At 42.5% G+C, this 24,649-nt stretch overlaps 1 protein-coding gene across 1 annotated transcript in view; it reads right to left on the reverse strand.

Annotated features, from left to right (window-relative positions):
- The window catches only part of LOC124606943 (dynein axonemal intermediate chain 2), a 150,937-nt gene that overhangs the window by 26,269 nt on the left and 100,019 nt on the right, over nt 1-24,649 (reverse strand). The window contains exons 5-6 of the mRNA XM_047139065.1: nt 15,256-15,608; nt 6,829-6,964 (exon numbers count right to left, since the gene is read on the reverse strand). Of these exons, the coding sequence (XP_046995021.1) occupies nt 6,829-6,964; nt 15,256-15,608 (489 nt within the window). The remainder of the gene's footprint in view (nt 1-6,828; nt 6,965-15,255; nt 15,609-24,649) is intronic.

Consider the following 24,649-nt stretch of genomic DNA (forward strand, 5'->3'; position numbering starts at 1 on the left):
TGGCACTTTAGGCTACTGGCCTATCTTTTGTTTCCATTCCTTTGATATATGTTTATTTAATTTGTTTATGTATTTAATTATTTGTGTTAGAGCGTGTTCATGGTCCAGCCGTATGAATATTTATTTAATTTCAAATTATTTAAATGTAAATCCAGTATTTCGAATGTGTTTCGTTACGTTTGTGAGTGTGCGTTGGCTTGGAGACAGGGCGGGAGCACTCTAGCCAATCGCAGTGATCGTTCCAAAAGGGACACGTGGAGAGACTGTATGGAGGTGGGGGAGGAGCATCATTTTGAGAAAGGACAGAGGGAGTTCTAAGGGGTATAGGAGAGGACACGAGGGAGTCCTGGACAATACGGTGCGACGTACGGTAGCGGGAAAGTCTTGGAGAGTGGACCAGTTTGCGTGTGGTCGCTGGAGATAGAAATACTTCGGAGTGCCGACTTGTGAACTTGTGAATGAATATCTCGCGAGCTATGCTGTCGTTCATAACTAATTACAATCAGTAGGAGTCTATTGTTTCCCTGTTATTCAACTTATATTCTATTTAATTGGTGGACCATCGACACCAATAAGTGTTTTGCAGAAATATACCGCATTCTCAAAAGTACTTCTGCTATCATATTCATCATTTAAAGTCGTTAAGATTGTACCTGCAGATTTTATTTAATTGCAATCTTTCATTTATAAATTACTATGTTGCATTAAAAATTCGCAATTGCCGAGTGCTGGGAACCTTCGACCATTTGATTCATGTATATACTGTACACTCAGCAGTATTTGGCTCGTAATGCGACACCTACGTATACCAGCCCCTAGACAACGAAACCAGTCAAAACTTCCTATATTTCAACTCTGAGTCAGAGAGTACGTAGTTGAGTGCCATCATTTCATGTTTTATTTGAAAACCCACCGCCTACAAAAAAAAGCTATATGCACTGCTCAAGTACTCTGTTATCTGAGTAGCTATTTCGTCTGTTTAGTCCACCCCTAACCTGTCAAGAGGAATCCTACAGTTCCCAACCTCATAACGCAAGTTCAGAAATCTGCAGCCAAGACAGTCACAGAAGTGACAGAGCCTCTGGTTGAGACCCTCTTCTCGGTTCCGATTCAAAGGACCTCGATCAGTTCTGGGTACAATACTGCAGATTGTAACCTCTGCTTACACCCAATGAACGACACCAGCAGTCTTCATTACTTCTGCCAGTGTCTGTACGAAAGGAGGATGGCCTCAGAATCCAAGTGACAAGCATCGTTGGTACCGACGTGAGGCACAACTTGAAGATGACTGCTGCATCCTGCACCTCTGATAGTCGCAGGCAGGACCTCCTTCACATCTCGGATGAGGCCCCCACTGATGACATATCCAGTATACATTGGACTTCTTTCCAGCTTTGGGCGCTATTTCCCTAAGGAGGTCCATAACACACCAAGCACTGTAAATAAAAAAAAACTGTTTCCAAAAGTAGGCCTAAGTATGGGATATAACTTTGTTTGTTTAAGTGATTCAAGTAAAGAATCTAATGAAGATGTTCATAGTTTATTTACACATTTCATTCACTCAGTCGAATTTAGTCGCCAATTCATATATATGCAAATATCAAAAAATGGTTCAAATGGCTCTGAGCACTAAGGGACTTAATATATGAGGTCATCAGTCCCCTAGAACTTAGAACTACTTAAACCTAACTAACCTAAGGACATCACACACATCCATGCCCGAGGCAAGATTCGGACCTGAGACCGTAGCGGTCGCGCGGTTCCAGACTGTAGCGCCTAGACCCACTCGGCCACTTCGGCCGGCTGCAAATATCAATTCAAATCCTTAAAGTCGAGTAGGCACTGGTTCTCATCATCAAATGAAGCTGAAACTGCATGATAAGGTATACTTTAGTAGTACAAAAATACTTTAAGTTAGAAAAGAAAAATTCATCCTTAGAAGAGACTCCCTAATTTATAGTGCACATTGCATTAAAAAAGCAAATTCTGAATGCGAGAGTCCTCGCCTGTGTGCTTGTTTAGACGGATAGAGGCCTACATTGGTAATAGGAAATGATGGTATGTGTTGCGAAATTCCTTGGACTTGCAGGCAAAGAGGGATAGGTAATGATGTAATACGACCACCTGTCAGAAGTCTGAATAACCACTTTTTGCAGAGCAGATGTGCAGAAAGAGAGTCAGTGATGCTCTGGAAGGTACCGACAGAGATCTGCAGCCATGCTGGCTCCAGTACGTGGCCACCTGCGCTAGATTACAAGGTTGAGGATCCGTGGCGCGTTCAGCCCGATCGAGGTGATCCCACAGATTCTCGATTGGGTTTAAATTCGGGGAGGGTAGGGGGGGTGTTCGTGGCCTGGAGAGTACACTAAAGTCATCCTAATGGTCTTGGAACCACTCACATACATTGCGATTTGTGTCACATGTTATCATAATAATAACGTTGTGTGACGAGGGCCTCTCGTCGGGTAGACCGCTCGCCTGGTGCAAGTCTTTCGATTTGACGCCACTTCGGCGACTTGTGCGTCGATGGGGATGAAATGATGATGATTAGGACAACACAACATCCAGTCCTCGAGCGGAGAAAATCTCCGACCCAGCCGGGAGTCGAACCCGCGCCCTTGGGATTGACAATCTGTCGCGCTGACCAGTCAGCTACCAGGGGCGGACGCGCGACATGTTGCATTGTCATGATGGTAGACGCCATTGTGCCGAGGAAAACCAAACTGCATGTTGGGGTCGACATTTTCCCCAAGGATAGATGCATACTTGTGTTGATCCATTGTGCCTCCCAGTATGACGAGACCAACCAGGCAATGCAACGAAAACATTCCCGAGACCACAACGCACCCTCCACCAGCCTGTACCCATCTGACGACTTTTGCAGAGTGGTACGTAACAAAGGCCATGTGTCTGATGGAGCATATAGCGTGATTCGTCTGAAGAGGCTGCCTGTCGCCACTCAGTGGACGTTCAGCTGCCTTTGTAGCTGATGAACAGCAGTCAGCATGGGTGCATGAACCAGGCGCCTGCTACAGGGGCTCATGCACAACTCCATTTGCTGAACAGTAGTTGAGGAGGGACTGTCGGTTCAACTGTGCGGCCAGTTATTCAACAGTTGTATGTCTGTTTGCACGTACACACCTCCGCATCCGTCTTTCACCCCTGTCAGCTATGTCTCGTGGTGCACCACTGTTGCCTCGGCGCCGGTTTTGGACAGCGCCACTTTGCCGTGCACGGCGTATTTGAACCAAGGAGGCACTCAAACAGTTTACAGAGTTAGACACTTTGTAAATGCTTCCACCCTTCGCTGGAAAGCAAATGATCATGTCCTTTTGGACGTCAGATGAATCGCTCCTTTTCGCCCACCACTGCTAGTGCCACCTGTCGTTTGTAAGTGGTTATTGCACGTTGACGTCGAACATAGCCGGTGGTCACGTTAGGCTAAGGCCGGCATTACACTGTCAAATTTCTTTGTCAAATATCTTTGTGCAATATCTTTGTCAAAGGTATTTGATGGTGTAATAGGGAACTTTGACAAATGTCGTCCAATATTTGATCAAATCTAGGGCACCCTGTAGATTTGATCAAATAAGTCGCTTGTCTTCTGTTCACTGCAATGTGACATATTACCACATGGAGCGCTAGCATCGCTGCATTCTGGCGTCTGTTGTGTTTTTATAAACATTGCTGGTAAATTAGGTTAGGTTAGGTTAGGTTAGGGTAGCAATTGGTGTGTGCCGACAACTACAAAATTAAGATGTATGAAGCTGATGAGGCCCTTTATAACGTGAGGCACGCTGAATGCAAAAATAGATTACGAAGATTGGAGACCTGACCTAACCTAACCTAACCTAACCCTCTCCTGTAATGTGTAACAGTGAGCCTGTCTTCTGCAGATGTAGCAGTTCTTAAGTGAATATTGTTCTTTGTGATATGAGGATACACTTCTTTGAGCACATACAGAAATGTATGTTCATCCATCTTGACGTCCGCCACTATAAACTCACGTAGCAAGTATTGTTGAATGCTTTTATCGTGTCATAAACCCACGGCTTCACCCAGGTATGTTTCCTTTTTTCCACCGCTTCTCTTCCGCATGTACACACAGTGCAATTGTGGTACATGCAACTGCTGTGGTTAATAACAAGTTGTTGTTGTCAGCCATCTTGAACTTTGACGAAAAATATGATGACAGTGTAATACCCTTTCTAACGCTACGTCAAAGATCTTTGTCAAATATATTTGACGGAATATTTGATCACATCTTGATCAAATCTTTGACAAAGAAATTTGATTGTGTAATACCGGCCTAAGCGCAAATTGAGACGAATGTAACACGCGTGACGTGACACGACACTACAGCGCGATGTGCACGTTCCGCAGATGTCGCGCTGGTCCTGCACATATTGCGACACGTACACATACTTCCCACGTCGATTGGCGACGCTCTGCGCGGACAGAATCGATGCGCGCATCCTGTAATCTTTCTCAAACGATTTTACAGAAACTATTCAGTAAAAATATATGATTTTTGCCTTACTTGCGTGATGTGCGGCTCGAGAAACTGTGCCACATCCACAACGCCAAGCGACCTGAAGCAGGCGTGGCGCGTCCCAGTCGTGTCGCAATTTGCGTGGTCCAATTTGAATCTGTGAAGTTACAAAAAAGCGCGCTGTGCCACACGCGCAAATTGAGACGCGACTCGGCCCTGCGCCATGTCGCGCGGTTTTGTGGTTGTGGCACATTATCTCGCGCCGCGCGAATACTGTGAGCGGGGTGAGGCGGAAAGGCAGTCCTGCCATATGTTCACTTCGGCATGGTGCACGTGAGCAGTGGAAGTATTGCTCATCCCAAAAATCAGCCTTACAGTGTACCGAATTTATTGTCACTGACAAGGGAACCTCCCCATCGCACCCGCCTCAGATTTAGTTATAAGTTGGCACAGTGGATAGCAGATCAATCGAGAAAACAGGAAGAAGTTGTGTGGAACTATGAAAAAATAAGCAAAATATACAAACTGAGTAGTCCATGTGCAAGATAGGCAACATCAAGGAGAGTGCGAGCTCAGGAGCGCCGTGGTCCTGTGGTCAGCGTGAGCGGCTGAGGAACGAGAGGTCCTTGGTTCAAGTCTTCCCTCGAATAAGAAGTTTATTTTCGCAAAGTTAGGATCTGTCCGTTCGTTCATTGACGTCTCTGTTCACTATAATAAGTTTAGTGTCTGTGTTTTGGGACTGCACCGCAAAACCGTGCGATTAGTAGACGAAAGGACGTGCCTCTCCAATGGGAACAGAAAACATTTTATCCCTAGGTCATAGGTCAACCGATTCCTCCACAGGAAAACACGTCTGATATATTCTATACGACACTGGCGACGGCATGTGCGTCACATGACAGGAATATGTTGTCGATCCACCTAACTTGTACACTTGGCGAATGGGTAAAAAGATTCTTCTACCTTGGCCGATTTAGGTTTTCTTGTGGATGTGATAATCTCTCCCAAAAAGTGATGAAAACATAAGAGTTTGTCACATAAACTGAAAATAAAAAATTAAACTTTTCACTCGAGGGAAAACTTGAACCAAGAACCTCTCGTTTCACAGCTGCTCACGCTAACCACGGGACCACGGCACTCGAGAGCTTACACTTTCCTTGATGTTACCTATCTTTCGCATGGACTACTTAGTTTGTATATTTTGCTTATTTTTTCATAGTTCCACACAACTTCTTCCTGTTTTCTCGATTGATCTGTGTTCAGTTTTTCAAGGCCTATCCACAGTGCCAACTTATAACTAAACCCGAGGGGGGTGCGATGGGGAGGTTCCCTTGTGAGTAGTGTTTCGTTTTTCGACATTTAAGCGCTCCATCTCTTTGCGTTAGTACATAATAGTTTTCATTTACATATATATGCATACTTTTTTGTTTTGTTTATTCTTTTGTCAAGACCAATGCACAGTTCAATAACTGATGAGCGATTACTCATTGGAATTATATCTTTTGGTGCCACAATGTTTTTAGATCGATTAGATCTTATGTAGCCAGACTTTAAGGAGAATTTTTGAATATAGTTTTTTCTTCGTCGATCTGTAATAAACGTTCTGCAAGCTCCAAGGGTTTTCTGTTTCAGTCAGTGATTATATCCTTTCCTCCTCCACTTAGCTTGGGAACAGCTTATGGCACCTTGCTGTGAATTCTTTACTGTGTTGACACGTATCTGCAGGATGGATACTGAAGATGTAGCTCTAGAATTGCACGCCACTGTAGCAGTGGCCGAGGAAATTAAATCATGCAGGTGACTTTTCCCACATATCAGAGTTAGAATGGATTCATTTTAACTCACATACTAAGGGTTCTTAATGAAACATTATTGGTAATTACAAAAGAAAACACACATTACTGGCTGTGTTTTACAAACTAGTATTTTATTTTAAACGACGTAGGTTTTGAGTTACAAGCCTACTTTTAGAAAATGAGCTTGAAACCCAAATCTTAGACCGCGTTAAACAAAGTAAAATTAAGTGAAATGTCGCTCAGGAAGAGTGTTTCGCTTGTTAGCAAAAGTGGAATAATAAGAACATTACCTAGAACGAAGGATGTCCACTACGCGCTGCACATTTGAAACGAAGAATTCTCTGTCTACGTACAGAGATTTGAATCCGAATTCCTAAGCATTCGGAGGTAAATGATAAGAACTTTGCTTGCCTGTGATTGGAAGTACAGTAACACTCCTAGACCAACATATTCGGAACTAAAGTATCATATAGGCTGTAGAGCACACTCGAAGAACCTTATGGTTCTAGAAGAGTTGCATGGCAGATTGCCATAACTAACCTTGACGCTGAGGCAGGGTTCCTTCTGCTGCTGCAGAATGTCCCACACGTCCAAGGTTCCGTCCATCCTGGTGGTGCAGAACACTGAGTAACGGGTGGGGCTCCAAGCGCCATCAGTCAGCAGCGCGCGATGGAAACTGTAGAAACACAAATACGTCTTGCTGTATTACGACAGTGGAAAGGAAAATTAGCCATTGGTGAGTCATAGTTAGAGCCAGAGTATGGTGTTATCTGGAAACCAAATCACCAGTAGAATTTATGGGGTTTTGTGGTTGGCCCACGTTTGTTTCTTCGGTATGTGAATGGCTTTCAAGCACCAAGCAGCGTTAGTATTTATGCTGGTAACAAGTATTAAATTAATTGTTTGAGAGTCTGCAGTATAAGAAACCATCAATAATGCTCGTTAAAGAATGATTAAGTACTTAGCTGCAAATGGCCACTCCCCTAATTTCTGTATAAACAAAATTAAAAAATTACATCCAGTTCCTTAGAACAAGTGGAATACTGCCAATACTACACCAGCGATTAATATAGCTCATGAACAAAGTCAGTGAATAGCGCGAATAGTTCGATGTTTTAGGTGTATATGTGGATACAGTTGCAACTGGAAGAAACTTATTTTTGAGCTTGTCAAACAACAATTTTTTCACTTCGTATCATTGCAAGCCTCGTACGCAGGCATCAATATCTCAGTGTGCTGACAATATTTCCAATCTTCAACGTCTTGTTGCATAATATCCAACTCATTACTTACAAAGAACGAATTTATTTAATTCTTCAGGCTTTTCCGGCTCCGGCTCTCTGTTGACATTTTGTTCTCGCACGATATTTCGACAGCATAACTCGCTGTCTTTTTCAGGTGCTACCTGAGACTGGTCCTTGTGCGTTTATTTGTTTTCTCTTATCTGTTATTTTTTTTAACTTTTTATTCACACCTCTAAGGGAGGAGGGCGGGCTGATTGACGGCATGCTGGCGTCCCTTTCAGCCATAGGGGTTTTACATATTTATTTTTTTGATGATACAATTTATTTTTCTCGCAAGTGCATTGTCATAAATGGTTTAAAATTTTGTTACAAGTATTACAGTATATTCCTTTTTTATATATAACAAAAGTTTAAGTAACGTTATTTTAATATAGTATAGGTTTTTAGTAGAAAAAGACATAATAAAAACCAAAGATAATATAAGAACAGAAGGCATAGTAAAAGCAAAAGACATAATACATACAAAAGATTTAATTAAGAGAGAGAGAGAGAATAGATAGACAATATGTGAGAGGGTTATGTGCATGGGAAGTTTGAAGATACATAAGTGAGATGTAATTTATAAGTAATTTGGTGAGCCGGCCGCGGTGGCCAAGCGGCTCTACGCGCTATAGTCTAGACCCGCGCGACCACTACGGTCGCAGGATCGAATCCTGCCTCAGGTATGGATGTGTGTGATGTCCTTAGGTTAGTTAGGTTTAAGTAGTTGTATGTTCTAGGCGACTGATGACATTAGAAGTTAAGTCCCATAGTGAAATTTAAAAAAAAGTAATTTGGTAGAATTTATATGGTAGTTATCAAGGGTGATTTTCTTGATCTTTGTACATATATTTCGGTAATCTCTTGTAGATATCAGATTCCTAGCGTAGTTGCTTTACAATATTTTTTGGTTATAATAGTATACACTTATAGGTGGTGTTGGGTGTCTTCCTTGGGTATTTTCAATTGTAGTTGAGGTTTTTAATTGTTAATGGATCCTGAGATGGAGTGTTTGCTGTTGTCAGGTGTTTGGTGTTGTTTAGACTGTTTGTTTGTTTCTTGTGTTTGTGTGTGTGTGTTTGTGGTTAATCCATTATTCTTTCATCTAGGTGAGTTGCTGTTGTTGTCTTTTCAATTAGGGGTTCCAGGATTAGGACGAGGTCAGGGAATGTTTTGCCTGTGTTTTGGGCTATTGTGCGTGAGGGTGGTACGTATTTGTAGGTAGGTTTTCTTTTTTCTTTTCCGTTTGTGGTGACAATATCCTCCATGTCTCGCCTGGTGTGGAGTATGAGTTTTCCGTATCTCACCCTGAGCTTGGCTATTCTGGTTTGTAGTGGTTCTGTGCCTGAGATTGTGTACACTTCATTGCTGGGGGGTTGTGGGATGTAGTTTGATGATACTGCGTATAAGTCTTCTTTCTGTTTTGAAGAGTTTTTCCACTACGTGGGCCTGTATTCCCCTTTGTGTTCAGTTCCGTGCACCAGTAGGCTGTATCATCTGAGGTCTGTCAAAACCGGTCTGTAATCTGGTGTGCTGTCTCATTGCTGTTTCCTCGGCTTCCTCTTCTGTCCCTTGCTGGGCGCTTCGTAATCGGTCCGCGCCGCGTCGAGTGTTCCGTCCCGGGTCCGCGCCCGCCAGGCGCGACTCCGATGGTTCCCTCTAACAGTTGATGTTCCAACCGAATTCCGCGCCCAATTTGGCCGTTCTCTAGGGGGGTCGTCATCTCAGGAGTGTCAGGACAAATCTGTAGTGTCTGGTGCTCTGTCTCGTGGCTGTTTTCTCGGTCCCCACTCCTGTTTCTTGTGAAATCTCGATGTGTTTTGCGTTGAGTTTTAGGGAGTTCAAGAGCTGGATCCCAGGCCATGCTGAGCTGGTATCCAGTGTCCCATGATCTTGATCTGGGTGGAATATTTTATGGCACTGTCCCAATATCTATGGGTCTGTGTGATAATCTTGGTGTCATTGTAGTTCATCAAGTGACTGAGCTCTAGACGGTGTTCTGTTATGGCTGATTTGGTTGCCTGCCTGAGTCTGGTGTGCCTCTGGTGTTCTTTACACCTGGTGTCCACAGTCCTGGTGGTCTGGCCGATGTGTGACATCCCACATTCGCACGGTATATTGTAAACGCCCGGTTTCTGTAACCCCAGGTCATCCTTTACATTCTCCAACATTGTCCCAGACTTAGTGGATGGACAAAATACGCTCTTTATGTCATGTTACGTGAGAATTCCGCTAATCTTAGCAGAGATCGGTCCAGCATTTGTCACGTATGCCACTCTCTTTGCCTCTTCTGGTTCTTCTTTTGGATCCTGTGGTTGACTGGCAGGTCGAAGTGCCTTCTGGATGTCTCTAGATGAGAGTCCATTCTTGCTAAACACCGACTGTAAGTGTTCTATTTCCATTGCCAAACTGTCGGGGTCCGGCAGAGTGTTCTGTGCACTAGAGTTTTGAGCACTCTGGTCTTCTGTGCCAGATCCTGGCAACTGTTGGCTTGCAGGTATAAGTAAGTGTGTGTCGGTTTGTGGTACACACTATACCCAAATGTGCCATCAGGCTTTTTCTTAACTAATACATCCAGGAATGGGAGTTGTCTATCCTTTCCAGTTCCATTGTGAATGTTATATTCGGGTGGCATGAATTTAGATGTTTCAGAAAATCATCTAGCTTCTCCCTGCCATGGGGCAAATGACAAAGGTATCATCCACATATCTAAAAAAGGACTTGTGTGCGAACATCAGGCAGAAGTCCCGCTTTTTTCAAAATGTCACAGAATTTATTGTTCAGAAACTACCTGCGAGAATAAATAATGATATCCCCCCCCCCTCCCCATGAACCATGGACCTTGCCGTTGGTGGGGAGGCTTGTGTGCCTCAGCGATACAGATGGCCGTACCATAGGTCCAACCACAAAGGAGGAGTATCTGTTGAGAAGCCAGACAAACGTGTGGTTCCTGAAGAGGGGCAGCAGCCTTTTCAGTAGCTGCAGGGGCAACAGTCTGGAAGATTGACTGATCTGGCTTTGTAACGGACTTGCTGTGCTGGTACTACGAACGGCTGAAATCAAGGGGAAATTACAGCCGTAATTCTTCTCGAGGGCATGCAGCTTTACTGTATGATTAAATGATCATGGCGTCTTCTTGGGTAAAGTATTCCGGAGGTAAAATAGTCCCACATTCGGATCTCTGGGCGGGGACTACTCAAGAGGACGTCGTTATCAAGAGAAAGAAAACTGGCGTTCTACGGATCGGAGCGTGGAATGTCAGATCCCTTAATCGGGCAGGTAGGTTAGAAAATTTAAAAAGGGAAATGCATAGGTTACAGTTAGATATAGTGGGAATTGGTGAAGTTCGGTGACAGGAGGAACAAGACTTTTGGTCAGATGAATACATAATTATAAATACAAAATCAAATAGGGGTAATGCAGGAGTAGGTTTAATAATGAATAAAAAAAATAGGAGTGCAGGTAAGCTACTACAAACAGCATACGAACGCATTATTGTGGCCAAGATAGACACGATGCCCACGCCTACTACAGTAGTACAAGTTTATTTGCCAATTAGCTCTGCAGATGACGAAGAAATTGATGAAATGTATGATGAGATAAAAGAAATTATTCAGGCAGTGAAGGGAGACGAAAATTTAATAGTCATGGGTGACTGGAATTCGATAATAGGAAAAGGGAGAGAAGGAAACATAGTAGGTGAATATGGATAGGGGGGAAGAAATGAAAGAGGAAGCCGCCTGGTAGAATTTTACACAGAGCATAACTAAATCATAGCTAACACTTGGTTCAAGAATCATAAAAGAAGGTTGTATACATGGAAGAAGCCTGGATATACTAGATGGTATCACATAGATTATATAATTGTAAGACAGAGATTTAGGAACCAGGTTTAAAAATTGTAAGACATTTCCAAGGGCAGATGTGGACTCTGACCACAATCTATTGGTTATGAACTGTAGATAAAAACCGAAGAAACTGCAAAAAGACGGGAATTTAAGGAGATGGGACCTGGATAAACTGACTAAACCAGAGGCTGTACAGTGTTTCAGGGAGAGCATAAGGGAACAATTGACAGGAATGGGGAAACGAAATACAGTAGAAGAAGAATGGGTAGCTTTGAGGGATGAAGCAGTGAAGGCAGCAGAGGATCAAGTAGATAAAAATACGAGGGCTAGTAGAAATCCTTGCGTAACAGAATAAATATTGAATTTAATTTATGAAAGGAGAAAATATAAAAATGCAGTAAATGAAGCAGGCAAAAATGAATACAAACGTCTCAAAAATGAGATTGACAGGAAGTGCAAAATGGCTAAGCAGGGATGGCTAGAGGACAAATGTAAGGATATAGAGGCATACATCACTAGGGGTAAGATAGATACTGCCTACAGGAAAATTAAATAGACCTTTGGAGAAAAGAGAAGCACTTGCATGAATATCAAGAGCTTTTATGGAAACTCAGTTCTAAGCAAAGAAGGGAAAGCAGAAGGGTGGAAAGAGTTAAATGGACTTATGTTTTGAAACAGCACTGTACTTTGCTGTGTACACATGCCACATTTTATGGACTATAAGATGCACCTTTATTTTGTAAGGTATTTTTTTTAAATATAACATTTTTACCATTTTTATCATAAGACTGCAAAGCTAGGCTAAAAAAATTCTTAGGTTAGAAAACTGAACCGACCTTTTAAAATCCTTGAAAATTATCATCTGAACTTCTTCTTCTTCGTCATTGTTGTTCTCTTCATATATATGATGCTTTTCACTGCCATTGAGAGCATTACCAATGCTGCACTTCTTGAAAGATTTAATAATGATGTCTTCTCTCACTCTAGACTACAACTGGTTAACCCCTGACCCATTTGTTTGACTGTAGGTTGTTTAAAGCTACCTTTGGCATGAATTCACGTTGGGTTTCATACATCATCCATTTGTTCCATTGATCTCTCATATACACTTCAAATGGTTTATTTATCAAGACATCAAGAGGCTGCAATTGTAAAGTAAGTCCTACCAGAATAAGAGAAAGCTCTGTATTTCCATGTCTCAATTTCCCTTTCAGAGTTTCCCGCAGCATTGACTATATGGCCATTTTTAAGACTGTTGGAAATTTTAAATGAAGTACTGGATATTTTTATATTAATTTCACGTATGAGATGAACCTGAATTTTGAAGGCAATTTTTTGAAGAAAAAAGTGCATCTTATAGTCCATAAAACATGGTACCATTGTAGAAGCATGTGTGGAAATCTAAACTGTAAGGGGGTTTTCAAAGTATACAAAGCATCAACGCCTAAAATAAAGGATTCTTCTACAAAAGCCATTTTGTATAAGTTATCGCAGATTTAACTATGTTCCGCAACCAAGCACTTATGATCTAGATTATCCAAATTCATAATTTCACTAGTAATCATTTTTGACTTGAAGAAAACAGGGTGTATCATAGAATGTAGAGCTATTAAAGTACAATCTCAAATAAAAAACTTAGAATTAAAATTTTAAAAAAATGCAAAAACAAGTTAACAGCAGCTATCCTTTTGAGAGCAGCATACTTTTGTTATTTCGGGGTATAAGCCTCTTCTGTTTGGTGTCATCTCTTGCACTCCTGCAAGTTGCAAGAACCTGAAAGTAGCTACTGAAGATATAATTACTTACTATATAAAATATGAAAACCGATCTGTCTTAATTACCCTAACATTGTTGAAGAATAGAATTAAGAAAGTTTCATATCAGCGCACACTCCGCTGCAGAGTGAAAATCTCATTCTGGAATAGAATTAACTATTTATTTCATGTTGTATTTTTACATAATTATGTACAAACAACAATTAGATATTATTTTTTATGTTTATCTACATTGCTTAGGTAGCTTACTTGTATTTAAATTTTATACTTTATCATTTTTAGATGTATTCTGTTTTTATTTTATTTACTTAGTGCTCACCATGTGAAGATACTTGAATCAAAATAGTACTACTTATATTAAACTTAAAGGAGCAAACATATAATTTTTAATTTTTATAAGTTTTATGGGTCGTGGTTTCCAAAATTTAAAATTTATGTTTATTTCATGCTTTGTTAACTTTATATTTTGCTGGAAGTCATGGAACGATACTCTGTCCCTACATTCACACAAATACCTCCCAGGATGAGGCATGAAATCGCAACATGGTATCTTTTTCACTTATGTGGATTATGTGTTTCTTTTTAAATTCACACATAGATTCTTGGACTATGTTTTACCATATAGTTAGCTAATTTAGCTAACATAGCCAACAAGTAGTGGAAATAATTCTAAATCAGATTGAAAGTAAGTGGGCTGCCATGGCACCCTCTTGCAATAGGCTGTCTGAACTATTAGGACGAAATCATTCGATTTAGTATTGAATTGAAGACCTCAAAAAGGACTACAAAAAGGTCTGAGAGCGTTGTTTATCTTTACAGTTGAGTCACAATCACTCAATTTTTGCTTTGTAGATGCTGAAACGGGCCGCTCCAAGAGACAAAAACCATCATTCTTGATCAACCATGAAAGATAAACATATACTTTTGTGGACTTTTATTTATATCTTTTGGAGGCCTACAATCTGGTACTACATGACTTTATGTAGCTCTTATATATTATGCAGTGTATATCAATAGAGTGTGCTAATGGTAAACATTTTTACTTAATTTATCTGATAAAATTTAAGTGGCTGAACAGATTTTCGTGCAACGTAGCTAAGAACCATCCATATTAAACCAGCTTTCGAAAAAAAAACTGCATTGAAATCAGGCCTTTTGTTTGGGAGCTAGAATGCCACAGATAGATATGCAGATACACACGTTAAACTTACAACAACCCTCTGTTTGCATCAGGGGTTAAAAATGAGCATTAACTGAGATGTGGGCAAAAGAAGAGATTCTGAATACCAACTCTACAACAGAAACAACTGGAATTGAGGTAATGGCCATTGTTGTTTTTGTGGTCCCCAGTCTGAAGACTAGTGGCATGTAGCTCTCAGCATTTACTGAAGAACTGATGTGAATGGGAAATATAAGAACAGTAGTTTTCCTTTGCATTCAGCTGTCTGCCATATCAACAAAGAGAGGCTATATTGGCTAGTGTTGCAAGAGCAGATCTACTATCATCCAGAGTGTCAACCCCCTCCTCCTCCACAGACACCTAATGAGATGGCTGCTGCCCTTTTTCAGGAACCATATGTTTGTCTAGCCTCTCCACAGATATCTTTATGATATCATTGCTAAGGCTATCTGTGTCACTGAGGCAACCAAGCCACTCCACTGTAGAAAGGTCCATTATTCACATGAAAAAAAGGGGGAGAGGCTAATGGGCATATAAGCCATAAATTGTGATTCTGTCAGGTATCCCACAAGCGAGTTCCCGTTGTTTAATTGGTTGGTAAACAGTCTTCAAACACTGGTAGTGCATAATTTCACATAAATCTATACTATGTAAATTAAATTTCTCTGCTTTCATTTGCTTTGAGTTGTTAACTCTTACTCTCTTAAATTTCTCCAGCAGGATGTTTCACAATGGCCTGACAAGCACTGGAATTTCATAACTTGTTTCATATAACCCTAATTAATAGATGGTTTATTTAACTAGTACCAGTTTCATAACTTGTATGCTGTAATTCACTTTAGTTGACTCGTTCCTATACTCTTTGTAGCTACGTTTGTTACCTAGTCCAGATTATAGCTGATTCTTTACAGTCTTCTGACCATATCCTTGTAGTCCAGTCTCCAACAGTTATAAAATTTTTCACAAATGCTGGGTTCCTCTGAAGAGCATATACTGGACCTATGTGTGCTGTGTATTTAGATACAATTTTTTCTACAGGAGTCTTTCCTTTGCGATTACAGCCAAATACTGTGCCATTTTCAGTTCCAATCATAAATCGAGTAGGTATTGTGCCCTCATATTCAAGACAGGAGGCTCCAAGGGCCCTACTCAGGGACTGGTCTTCACTTTTTACTGGGTCCAGTATTAACGTTTCAGTTGGTTCAGCCATCTTCCTTGTATCCCACCATTTTACCTGAAACAGAAAAATTTACTTTCCTTTGTGTTACAAAGAAAATCTGTAATGCCCATTAAATGAAATGTGGATCAACAATAAAGGCATAGAAATGGACATATTTTGCAAATATTGGGTTGAACAGCTCTTTGTGTGATGTGCCACAGAAGTGCACTAGGAAATACACATGCTGGCTGCACTAATAAATTATCACAATGGTTGATATTACCACTCTGATTTGTTGTATGTCTTGTACATGAAGCACATCACTTACCCATTATTTTTAAGTGTAAACACCTTATCTATGATTAAATTATTCCAACTAGCATCACTGGTTGATAGGTTGTCACTAGGTTAAAATCACATGAAATAGAAAAACACAGTCATGCTCAAGGTGTACACTGCACTGAGAACCTTTTGTATGAATAGGTTCAGAAGAAGATGCTGTTAAAAGGTAGGTCAGTACCATAGTGAGATACATGGTTCCAGTAAAAAATCTTTGGTAGCACACAGTGTCATATTATTTTGCATGCTGTCTTTTACATTTAAATATGCTGTAACATAGCACAGTGTTTGGGGAACACATTACGTTTAATGATACTGGATACTGCATCCAGGACAAACTGATCTGCCAGGAGACAACAGTGCCCTCTCTCTCTCTCTCTCTCTCTCTCTCTCTTTCTCTCTCTCTTTGACCCTCTCCTCCTCCCTCTCTGTCTCATAGATTGTGAAGCAAAATTTTCTTCTGAGCTTAGCAGATCATTACAACTTTCTTAGCACCTGCTTGCTGCTCACCCACCTTAACAGTGGCATGCATATTCCTTGTGTCAGAATACTGACATCCTAAAGTGAAAGTTATTAATATTTTCTTAATGTAGACTGTGGAATTACAAACATACAAGTGAGGGGCTGTCATAATTGTTTGAGGTAACACTTACTTAATCCTCATGGTGCAAGTCAAGTGATGTACCTGTCATCCCTTTTTCCAGAGAAATACAATTTTTGAAGTAGTAGAGATCCCTCATAAGAGAATAACATAATCAAGATTTAGATGGAACCTAACACTGACACCGAAAGGTTTTGTTATTCAGCCTAGAACCAGTAAAAAGTGAAGCTTTGTCAAACTATTGTGGTACATTTACAAGATTGCTTTACTCGTGTGGTGTCTTGACAGGATAATGCTTGCTGTTCATTTGCAATCAATAAATTATTCAAAACTAGTTTTCTGATGGACTTAAATTTGAAATGACAATACTCAATATTATAAAATTGAAATAAGCATGTCATCTCTTATTACAGACCCATTTACCACTTTCCACTATTGCCAGAAATTTTTCGGAAAATAGCTCACAGACTGAATACTCAAACATTTTTGTGAGCAGGACCTGTAATTAACCTCGCAGTTTGGCTTCCATAAAGTATTCTCTACAGACATAAATCCATTTCATTTTTGTCTGCTGTCATTGTCAGCCTGTACCTTAATTCACAAGGAAGTTTGTTAGATATTTCTGTGGCTACATTTGTTTCCCCTTTCTGCACAAGAGTAAGTTTAAGGTGTTGATAGTGAGTTTATTCTTGTTCCTAGTGTTACATTTATGGATGCTAGGTACTGTTATTTTCAAATTCTGAAATAACAGTCACCAAACGAGGGTAAGACTATTGTGAGGTTGTTGTTAGTAGTGGTACATCAAGTTTTTTAAAAAGTTGCCTGCAAGAAATTTGAGGAGGACAACAAAGATTATCCTTACAGTACATTTTTGTGCAGTGAATGCTTTTTGTATTTGTATGATTTCTCCAGAAAAGTATTCCATTTGGCATTAATGAATGTAACTGTGCAAATGAAGACACAATTTAGGTGCTTTCATCATCTTTACCAGCAACAACATTAGCACATATGTTGTTGAACTCAAGCAATTGGAGAGATTTGTAGTGACAATTAGTTGAGGACTGCCACTGAAACAAATAATTGTACAGTATCTTTGTTTTCTAAACTCATGTTTTCGTTTTGTGTGCTTGTTTTACTGCCAGTGCATTGCTTGTTCTGTAAAGCAAGTATCTACTTTATAGTGTCACATGTAACAAATTGGTGACTTTAAGAATGGGGGGTTTTAATTTTGATCGTACTTTATTGTCAATCAGTGAACAAGTGGTGACCCCAAAGAAGCCCATTGATGACCAAAAACACCTGGCTACTAGGGATGCAACCTTATCAGAGCAGTCGATGTGCAATTTGGAGAAAGTGACTTCCATTCCTCCAATAAAAATCTTGGACAAGTGCTGAATTCTTTACATGATATGCAGTTCACAGGCAATTCACCGATTAGCTGTATAACATCTTCAACACGGCAAGAAAACTTCATCACCCTCTACATGCCACAACAACCAGACCTATGATTCCAGCTTTTAGAACATTTGCTTTCTACCTGTAGTGTTTGTCATGACAATCTACATTATATTTTGACCACCAGTGATTAAGACAATCAAAACGCATTTTTATTATCTGTTATGAAGCACGCCACAAGTGGGTTTTACCACATTCAGAACTGTTGTACTGTGAGCCATCTTACTGCTCTGCCCACACACTGAGTCCCAGCTATAGGCATATGTGACAGTAACTGAATGCATGTGGTTACACAATAACTTGGTTATTAACAATAATATGTATACACCAAAAAACACTTAACAATCATACTCAAAACACCTGCAAGGGTGATCACATGTCTGTGGTGAATGGCTCAACCACTGATCATGAAGGGTACACACTCCTCAGTGATCAAGCATACAGTCCAGTTTGTGGACTGGCCCAGCATGTGAATGGTCTCCAGTCTCACACATACTGTTTAGTTTGCAGGCACAAGAAATGTAGTCAATGAGTGACAGCTATCCAGTTTCCATATGGGGTGTTGGGGAACACGCATTATGCTTGACCAACACATGGACTATGGCTTACGAGATTGAAGAACGGCATACATGTCTATAAGGTATTGGCTGCTAGTTCATGCTGCTGTCTCTCTTTGTGTCCTGTGCACCTGTTGGCACCACATCATTGCTGAGTTTTGGCCTAATAGTCACACAGATCCCTTCTTGGGGATTGGGGCTTGGTAGCTGCAAGAAACGAATATGTTCTGTCTGCAGCTAGCAAATAATTGTGCCTCACACACTTGTGGTGATGTCAGTGGGAGTGTAAAGGCCACAGTGTGTGGCATCACACATGGCTGGTGTGGCATGTGGGAGGGGGGGGGGGGTGAAGGCTGTCAGGTGTGGTGTGATGTCATTATGATGCAGCATATGATGTACTCTGCTGGCTTCTGTGGTGGGGCTGGCCAGTGCACCTTTGTGAAACATGGGGGGGGGGGGGGGTAGGTTGGGGCTCACATGGCTGCTTGGTGACAGCTGGCAGTGTGAGTGAGCCAACGGCAGCTGCAAGGAGCGGCTCTTTCTTGCCAGTTGTGTGCAGAGTTTAGTCGGTTGCCAAGTACTCCGCCAAGTCTAAGAAATGTGCGGTGAGCACTTTTGTCAAGATGTATTCTGGTTTGACTCTGTTGATTGAGACTTTAGTTGGCCTACCATTATACTCGATTTCTAATATCTTATCAGTCAATGCGGTCCCAAGTACAGCAGCAGAAGTGGTAAATGTACCGTGCCTACGTGCAGCATGACATGCTTGCAGCACTGTAAGTCTGCTTGGACAAGGGCTATGCCAGCACCATGCTGTATCAGTGGGTGTGGTTGGAGGCCAACCATGTGATTGTGCAGGCAATCTGCTAGTGGTGGGCCAAGATGAGATGCCAGACTCTTTCTTGGGGGTCACTTGCAGATCAAAGAGTAGAGCCGGACTGCCTCCATCCAGGTGGTGTTGTGGCACCTCAGGGATGCCTTCAGTGTCCAATGGATCGACCCAACCATGCTATTAGATACTGTGTGGTAGCTTTTTGTGTGGTGTAGCTATGGATCACACAGTTGGATGACGTGCATAGTCAAACTGATGGCTTCAATCTGTAGTTACGTGGCTGGGGCAGCCAAAGCAGGCCACCAAGATGCCAACAAAAGCAGAAGTAACTGCATCAGCTGTGACGTCTGCTACGGGTGTGGTCTACCATTTTAAGGAGGTAGTGTTTGTCTTGGGACAAACGAAACAGGCTTACAGTGTCCACATAGCAAGTGTGAAATGGTGTGTCACACTGGGGAAGGCGCTGATAGGCACATGGGTGTGTCACCTGACTTTGGTGTACTGGCATCCCAAGCAGGTGCATGCCCACTGACAGGAGTCTTTTGAGATTCCAGGCCAGACAATACGTGTGGCCATGGCTGACACCATGGTGTTTGTTTCAGAATGTCATAACTCATGGACACAGTCGAAATTGCTGTGCCGGAATTTCTCTGGGAGGAACAGGTGATGTGTGCCTGTTGTAAAGCCATACCAAGCCTTTAAGGAGGAGCCAGCGATTCACACCAGTTCTAGATGTAGGCTGCTGGAGGTATTATGTTCGAACCTGTCCAATTCTCTGTCGCCCTCCTGTTCTCGTATGACATCTTCAAAGTTCACTGCGGTAGAGATGACTGGACAGTTGTGGGACAAGCAGTTGGCGATGATGTTGTCCATCCTGGATATGTGGCAGATGTCCATTGTCAACTGGGACAAGCACTCCAGCTGCTGTAGTTGGCATGCTGAAAAATTGGTTTTTGTTATTGGTTTATGGCCAGTGAAGATAATGAAGTGACTGACTTCTACTGACAAACGGAAGTGTTTCACTGCCTCATACACAGCCAGCAGCTCATGGTTGTATGTGCTCCAAGACCATTGCGATGTCAGTAACTTGTGTGAGAAGCAGCTGAGTCGCTGCCAGATGCCATCAACGCATTGTTGAAGCACTGTGCCAATAGTGGTCTGGCTGGCATCAACTGCGACATCCAACTCTACATTGTGTATTGGATGGGCAAACACTACCGCTTCAGCGAGACACTGTTTGGATTCGATAAAGTTGTGCTTAATTTCATCAGTCTGTGTAATAGAAGCCCTTCCTTTCACAGTGGAACCACACTGCACTGGAGTTAGTGGTTCGAGTACTGCAGCAGCATTATGCAAATGAGACAGGCAGAAGTTAAGCATCCCGAGATAATGACATAGGCCTCTGTTAGTTTGTGTGCTTGGCACGTTTATGGTCACCTGTACTTTGTCCAGCAGAGGGGTGCATTCTGTAGGGGTGATTTAGGTGTCTGAAAAATTCGATCTCACTGACCCCAGACACACATTTCAACAGATTGTTCACTATGCCACCTTCGCTCAGGTACTGGAAAGCAGTTGTTGGGTGGCTGCAGTGGAGCTCAGGGGTCTTTGAGAGCACAAGGATGTCATCAAGGTATGTGAAGCAGAACGGTAAACCTCATAAGACGCCATCCAGGAAACGCTATCAAGTCTGGGCAGCATTCTTAAAGCCAAACATCATGAACAAGCTCTTAAAGAGCCCAAAGGGGGCGGTAATTGCAGTTTTTTCTACATAGTCAGATGCCACAGGGATCAGCATGTATGCCTTCAATCAGTCAGTTTTGCTAAATATAGTCGCACCTGACAAGGCGAGGCCATAAGTCCAGTAGATGCAGCAATGGATATCTGTCTAGGTTTTCCTTGAATTTGGTGTGTGGTAGTCCCCATATGGGCACCGTGAATGCCCTTTTTAGGCACCAAACATAAAGCAGAAGATCATGGGCTGCCTGATGGTCAGACAATGCCTTGTCATAACATTGCCTCAAATCAGCCTTTGCTACCACGAGTCTGTCGGGTGCGAGCCGACGTTGGTGGCACAAAATGGGAGGACCGGGGATGGTAAAATTATGGTGGAGCATTGAATAATCAGTGCCCTGTGGCGCTCCAGACAAACGAATTAGCTCCAGAAATTTGTGTAGAACGCCTGGAAATGGTCTGGAAGACGTCACAGGTTTAATGGTGAAGGAGGCAGCCCGCGGTCACCATCACCCAGAGTCGATCAACTGGGCGTTTGAAATGTGTGCAAGTAACTTGTAGTGTCTGAGGAAATCTGCATCCAGGATTGGCTCATTAACATCAGATTTGCGAATGTGCAGCGCAGTCCAAGATCCACATTCCAATGTTGAGTACTGTATGTTTTTATAGTGGAATTGTTTGCTGCCGCTTGGAGCCTGTTACAACGTCAGTGGGGTACCTTTAGAGTAGCTGCTGCTGAGTTGCCAGCTGCGTGAGGCATGTCACCTATTACCTGGTCTGCTGCCATGCGATGCCTGCTACTCTGTTGCTGTGAATGTGCCGATTGGTCAACCTGTGTGTTGAGTGCTGCCAACAGGGTAGCCAAGTTCTGTATGCGGTGCTGCAGATCGGTTCTATTGCCAGGGCTGCAGGAGGTGTGTGTTGCCACTTAGTGAAGGTGGCTCGTGGGTGTAAGGGGTCGTAGGTGGGTGCAGATGCTGTACTTGGTGCTGTTGCCAGCGTATCGTGCACTCTTTCCATCAGGTCTGTTATGGGCGTTCAGTTGCATGTCTGCACAGCTATGACTGCTTGCATCTGAGTAGAGAGGCTGTGCACCCATGGAGCATGCAACAGCAAATCCGGACCTATGTCTGACTGTACAAGAACTGTGATGACCTCCAGTCATTTCATTCTCCTTGGCACAGCAACCACTCTACTCGTTGCTCCTCAGACAACGAAATCCAGTGTATCAGCTCTTCCTTAAGCTGCTTCTAGGAGAACTGCATCGACTGGTGGTTATTATGGCCGCATAATTCTGGTTCCAGCTAGTTCACAACATGTCCAAATTTCGAAAGGTTGCATATGATATTGTTCCTTAGGAAAACCGACTCCATTTGGCTAAATCACATGGATGGGTCACAAGGCCAAAAGGGGGGCAGCCTAACCAACACACATCTGGTGCTGGTTGCTCACCCAGCGTTGACAGAGGGCAGTGGTGTGGCGCTGTTTAGCGCATACGAATTTGCATGAGCTTGCACCGTATGGACAGGGTCTGAGCACTTGGGCTGTGCATGCAGCTTGCTTTCCAGGAACCAGTTATGTCCCAACAGCTCCTCTGATTGCCTTTGCAGATCCTCCATGGTCGCCATTGTCCTATTGCACTAAGTTCTCACACAAAAGAGGACACACTAGAGGTATTGAGTCACACGCAAGGAAAATACACACAAAAGGAATACACGTTCAAGGCCCAAATTTTGTCTGTGCGAGACTACAGACAAGCACAGAAACGTTCGAAAGTGAGTCCATTCGCGATTCCTGCCGCTCATGAAACTGTCGTACTGTGTTCCAACTTACTGCTGCACCCACACACTACATCAAAGCTGTAGGCACAGGTGATGGTAACTGAACACACAGGATTATCCAACTACTCATTTATTAACAGCAATATATATGTACTGGGTGATCAAAAAGTCAGTATAAATTTGAAAACTGAATAAATCACGGAATAATGTAGTTGGAAAGGTACAAATTGACACACATGCATGGAATTGCATGGGGTTTTATTAGAACCAAAAAAATACAAAAGTTCAAAAAATGTCCGACACATGGCGCTTCATCGGATCAGAATAGCAATAATTAGCATAACAAAGTAAGACAAAGCAAAGATGATGTCCTTTACAGGAAGTGCTCAATATGTACACCATCCATCCTCAACAATAGCTGTAGTCGAAGTTATGGTGAGGCATTGGCGTCGGATGTTGTCTTTCAGAATCCCTAGAGATGTCAGTCGATCACGATACACTTGCGGCTTCAGGTAACCCCAAAGCCAATTATCGCACGGGCTGAGGTCTGGGGACCTGGGAGGCCAAGCATGACGAAAGTGGCGACTGAGCACATGATCATAACCAAACTACGCGCGCAAGAGATCTTTCATGCATCTAGCGATATGGGGTGGAGCGCCATCCTGCATCAACATCGTACGTTCCAGCAGGTGTTTATCAGCCAGGCTGGGGATGATGCGATTGTATAACATATTGGCATACCTCTTACCCGTCACGGTAGCAGTTGCAAAACCAGAATCACGCATTTCCTCGAAGAAAAAAGGCCCGATAACGGTAGATGTGGTAAATCCAACCCATACCATGACTTTCTCGTCGTGCAGTGGTGTTTCCAAGACAGTTCTAGGATTTTCGGTAGCCCAAATTCTGCAGTTGTGGGCGCTGACAGACCCTCGGAGCGTGAAATAAGCTTGTCGGTCCACAACACGTTACTCAACCAATCATCATCTTTTGAGACGCCCACACCGCAAATTCCCTCCGCTTCACTAAATCGCCAGATAACAGTTCATGATGCCGATGGATTTTGTATGGATAGCATCGGAGGGTACGTTAAGTGCCAACCAAACAGTTGTGTATGGAATGCGGGTGCAACGGGCGGCTGCACGAGCGCTGACTTCCCCGCACATAGACGAACCCGCTACAGTCTCCATTCTTCCTGAACTGTCTCAGCAGCATTACCCCTTGTGCTAGGTCGGCCACTAAGGGGTCTATCATCTAAACAACCCGTGGCTTCGAACATCGAAATCATTCTCGCCAGAGCTGCATTTGTCAACGGACCTTTACCCGTTCAAATCCCCTTCCTATGGCGATAGGATCGTAACGCTTGACTAGCACATTCCCCATTCTGATAATGCAGCTTCACTAAAAGCGCCTTTTCAGGTAACATCAACATGCTGCGACTGCTGGCGCATTTGATTCTCTGTCTCATTACAACTCCTTTTATACACGATTGTCATGCGCAGTCATTGACGTTTTGCTGTACAGCGCCATCTGTCGGACATTTTGTGAACTTTGTTTTTCTTTGGTTCTAATAAAACCCCATGTTATTCCAAGCATGTGTGTCAATTTTTACCTCTCTATCTACATTATTCTGTGGTTTATTAAGTTTTCAAATTTATACTGACTTTTTGATCACCCGGTATATACCGAATACCTTGTAATAATCAAACTCAAACGTCTGCGAGAGCGATCGCGCAACTGCGGTGAACAACTCGACCACTGATCCCCGAGAATGCACACTCCTCAGTGATCGAACGTGTTGTGCAGTCTAGTGGCTGCGGAAG

The sequence above is a fragment of the Schistocerca americana genome, chromosome 3 (genome assembly GCF_021461395.2).
Source record: "Schistocerca americana isolate TAMUIC-IGC-003095 chromosome 3, iqSchAmer2.1, whole genome shotgun sequence".
Taxonomy (NCBI): Eukaryota; Metazoa; Arthropoda; class Insecta; order Orthoptera; family Acrididae; genus Schistocerca; species Schistocerca americana.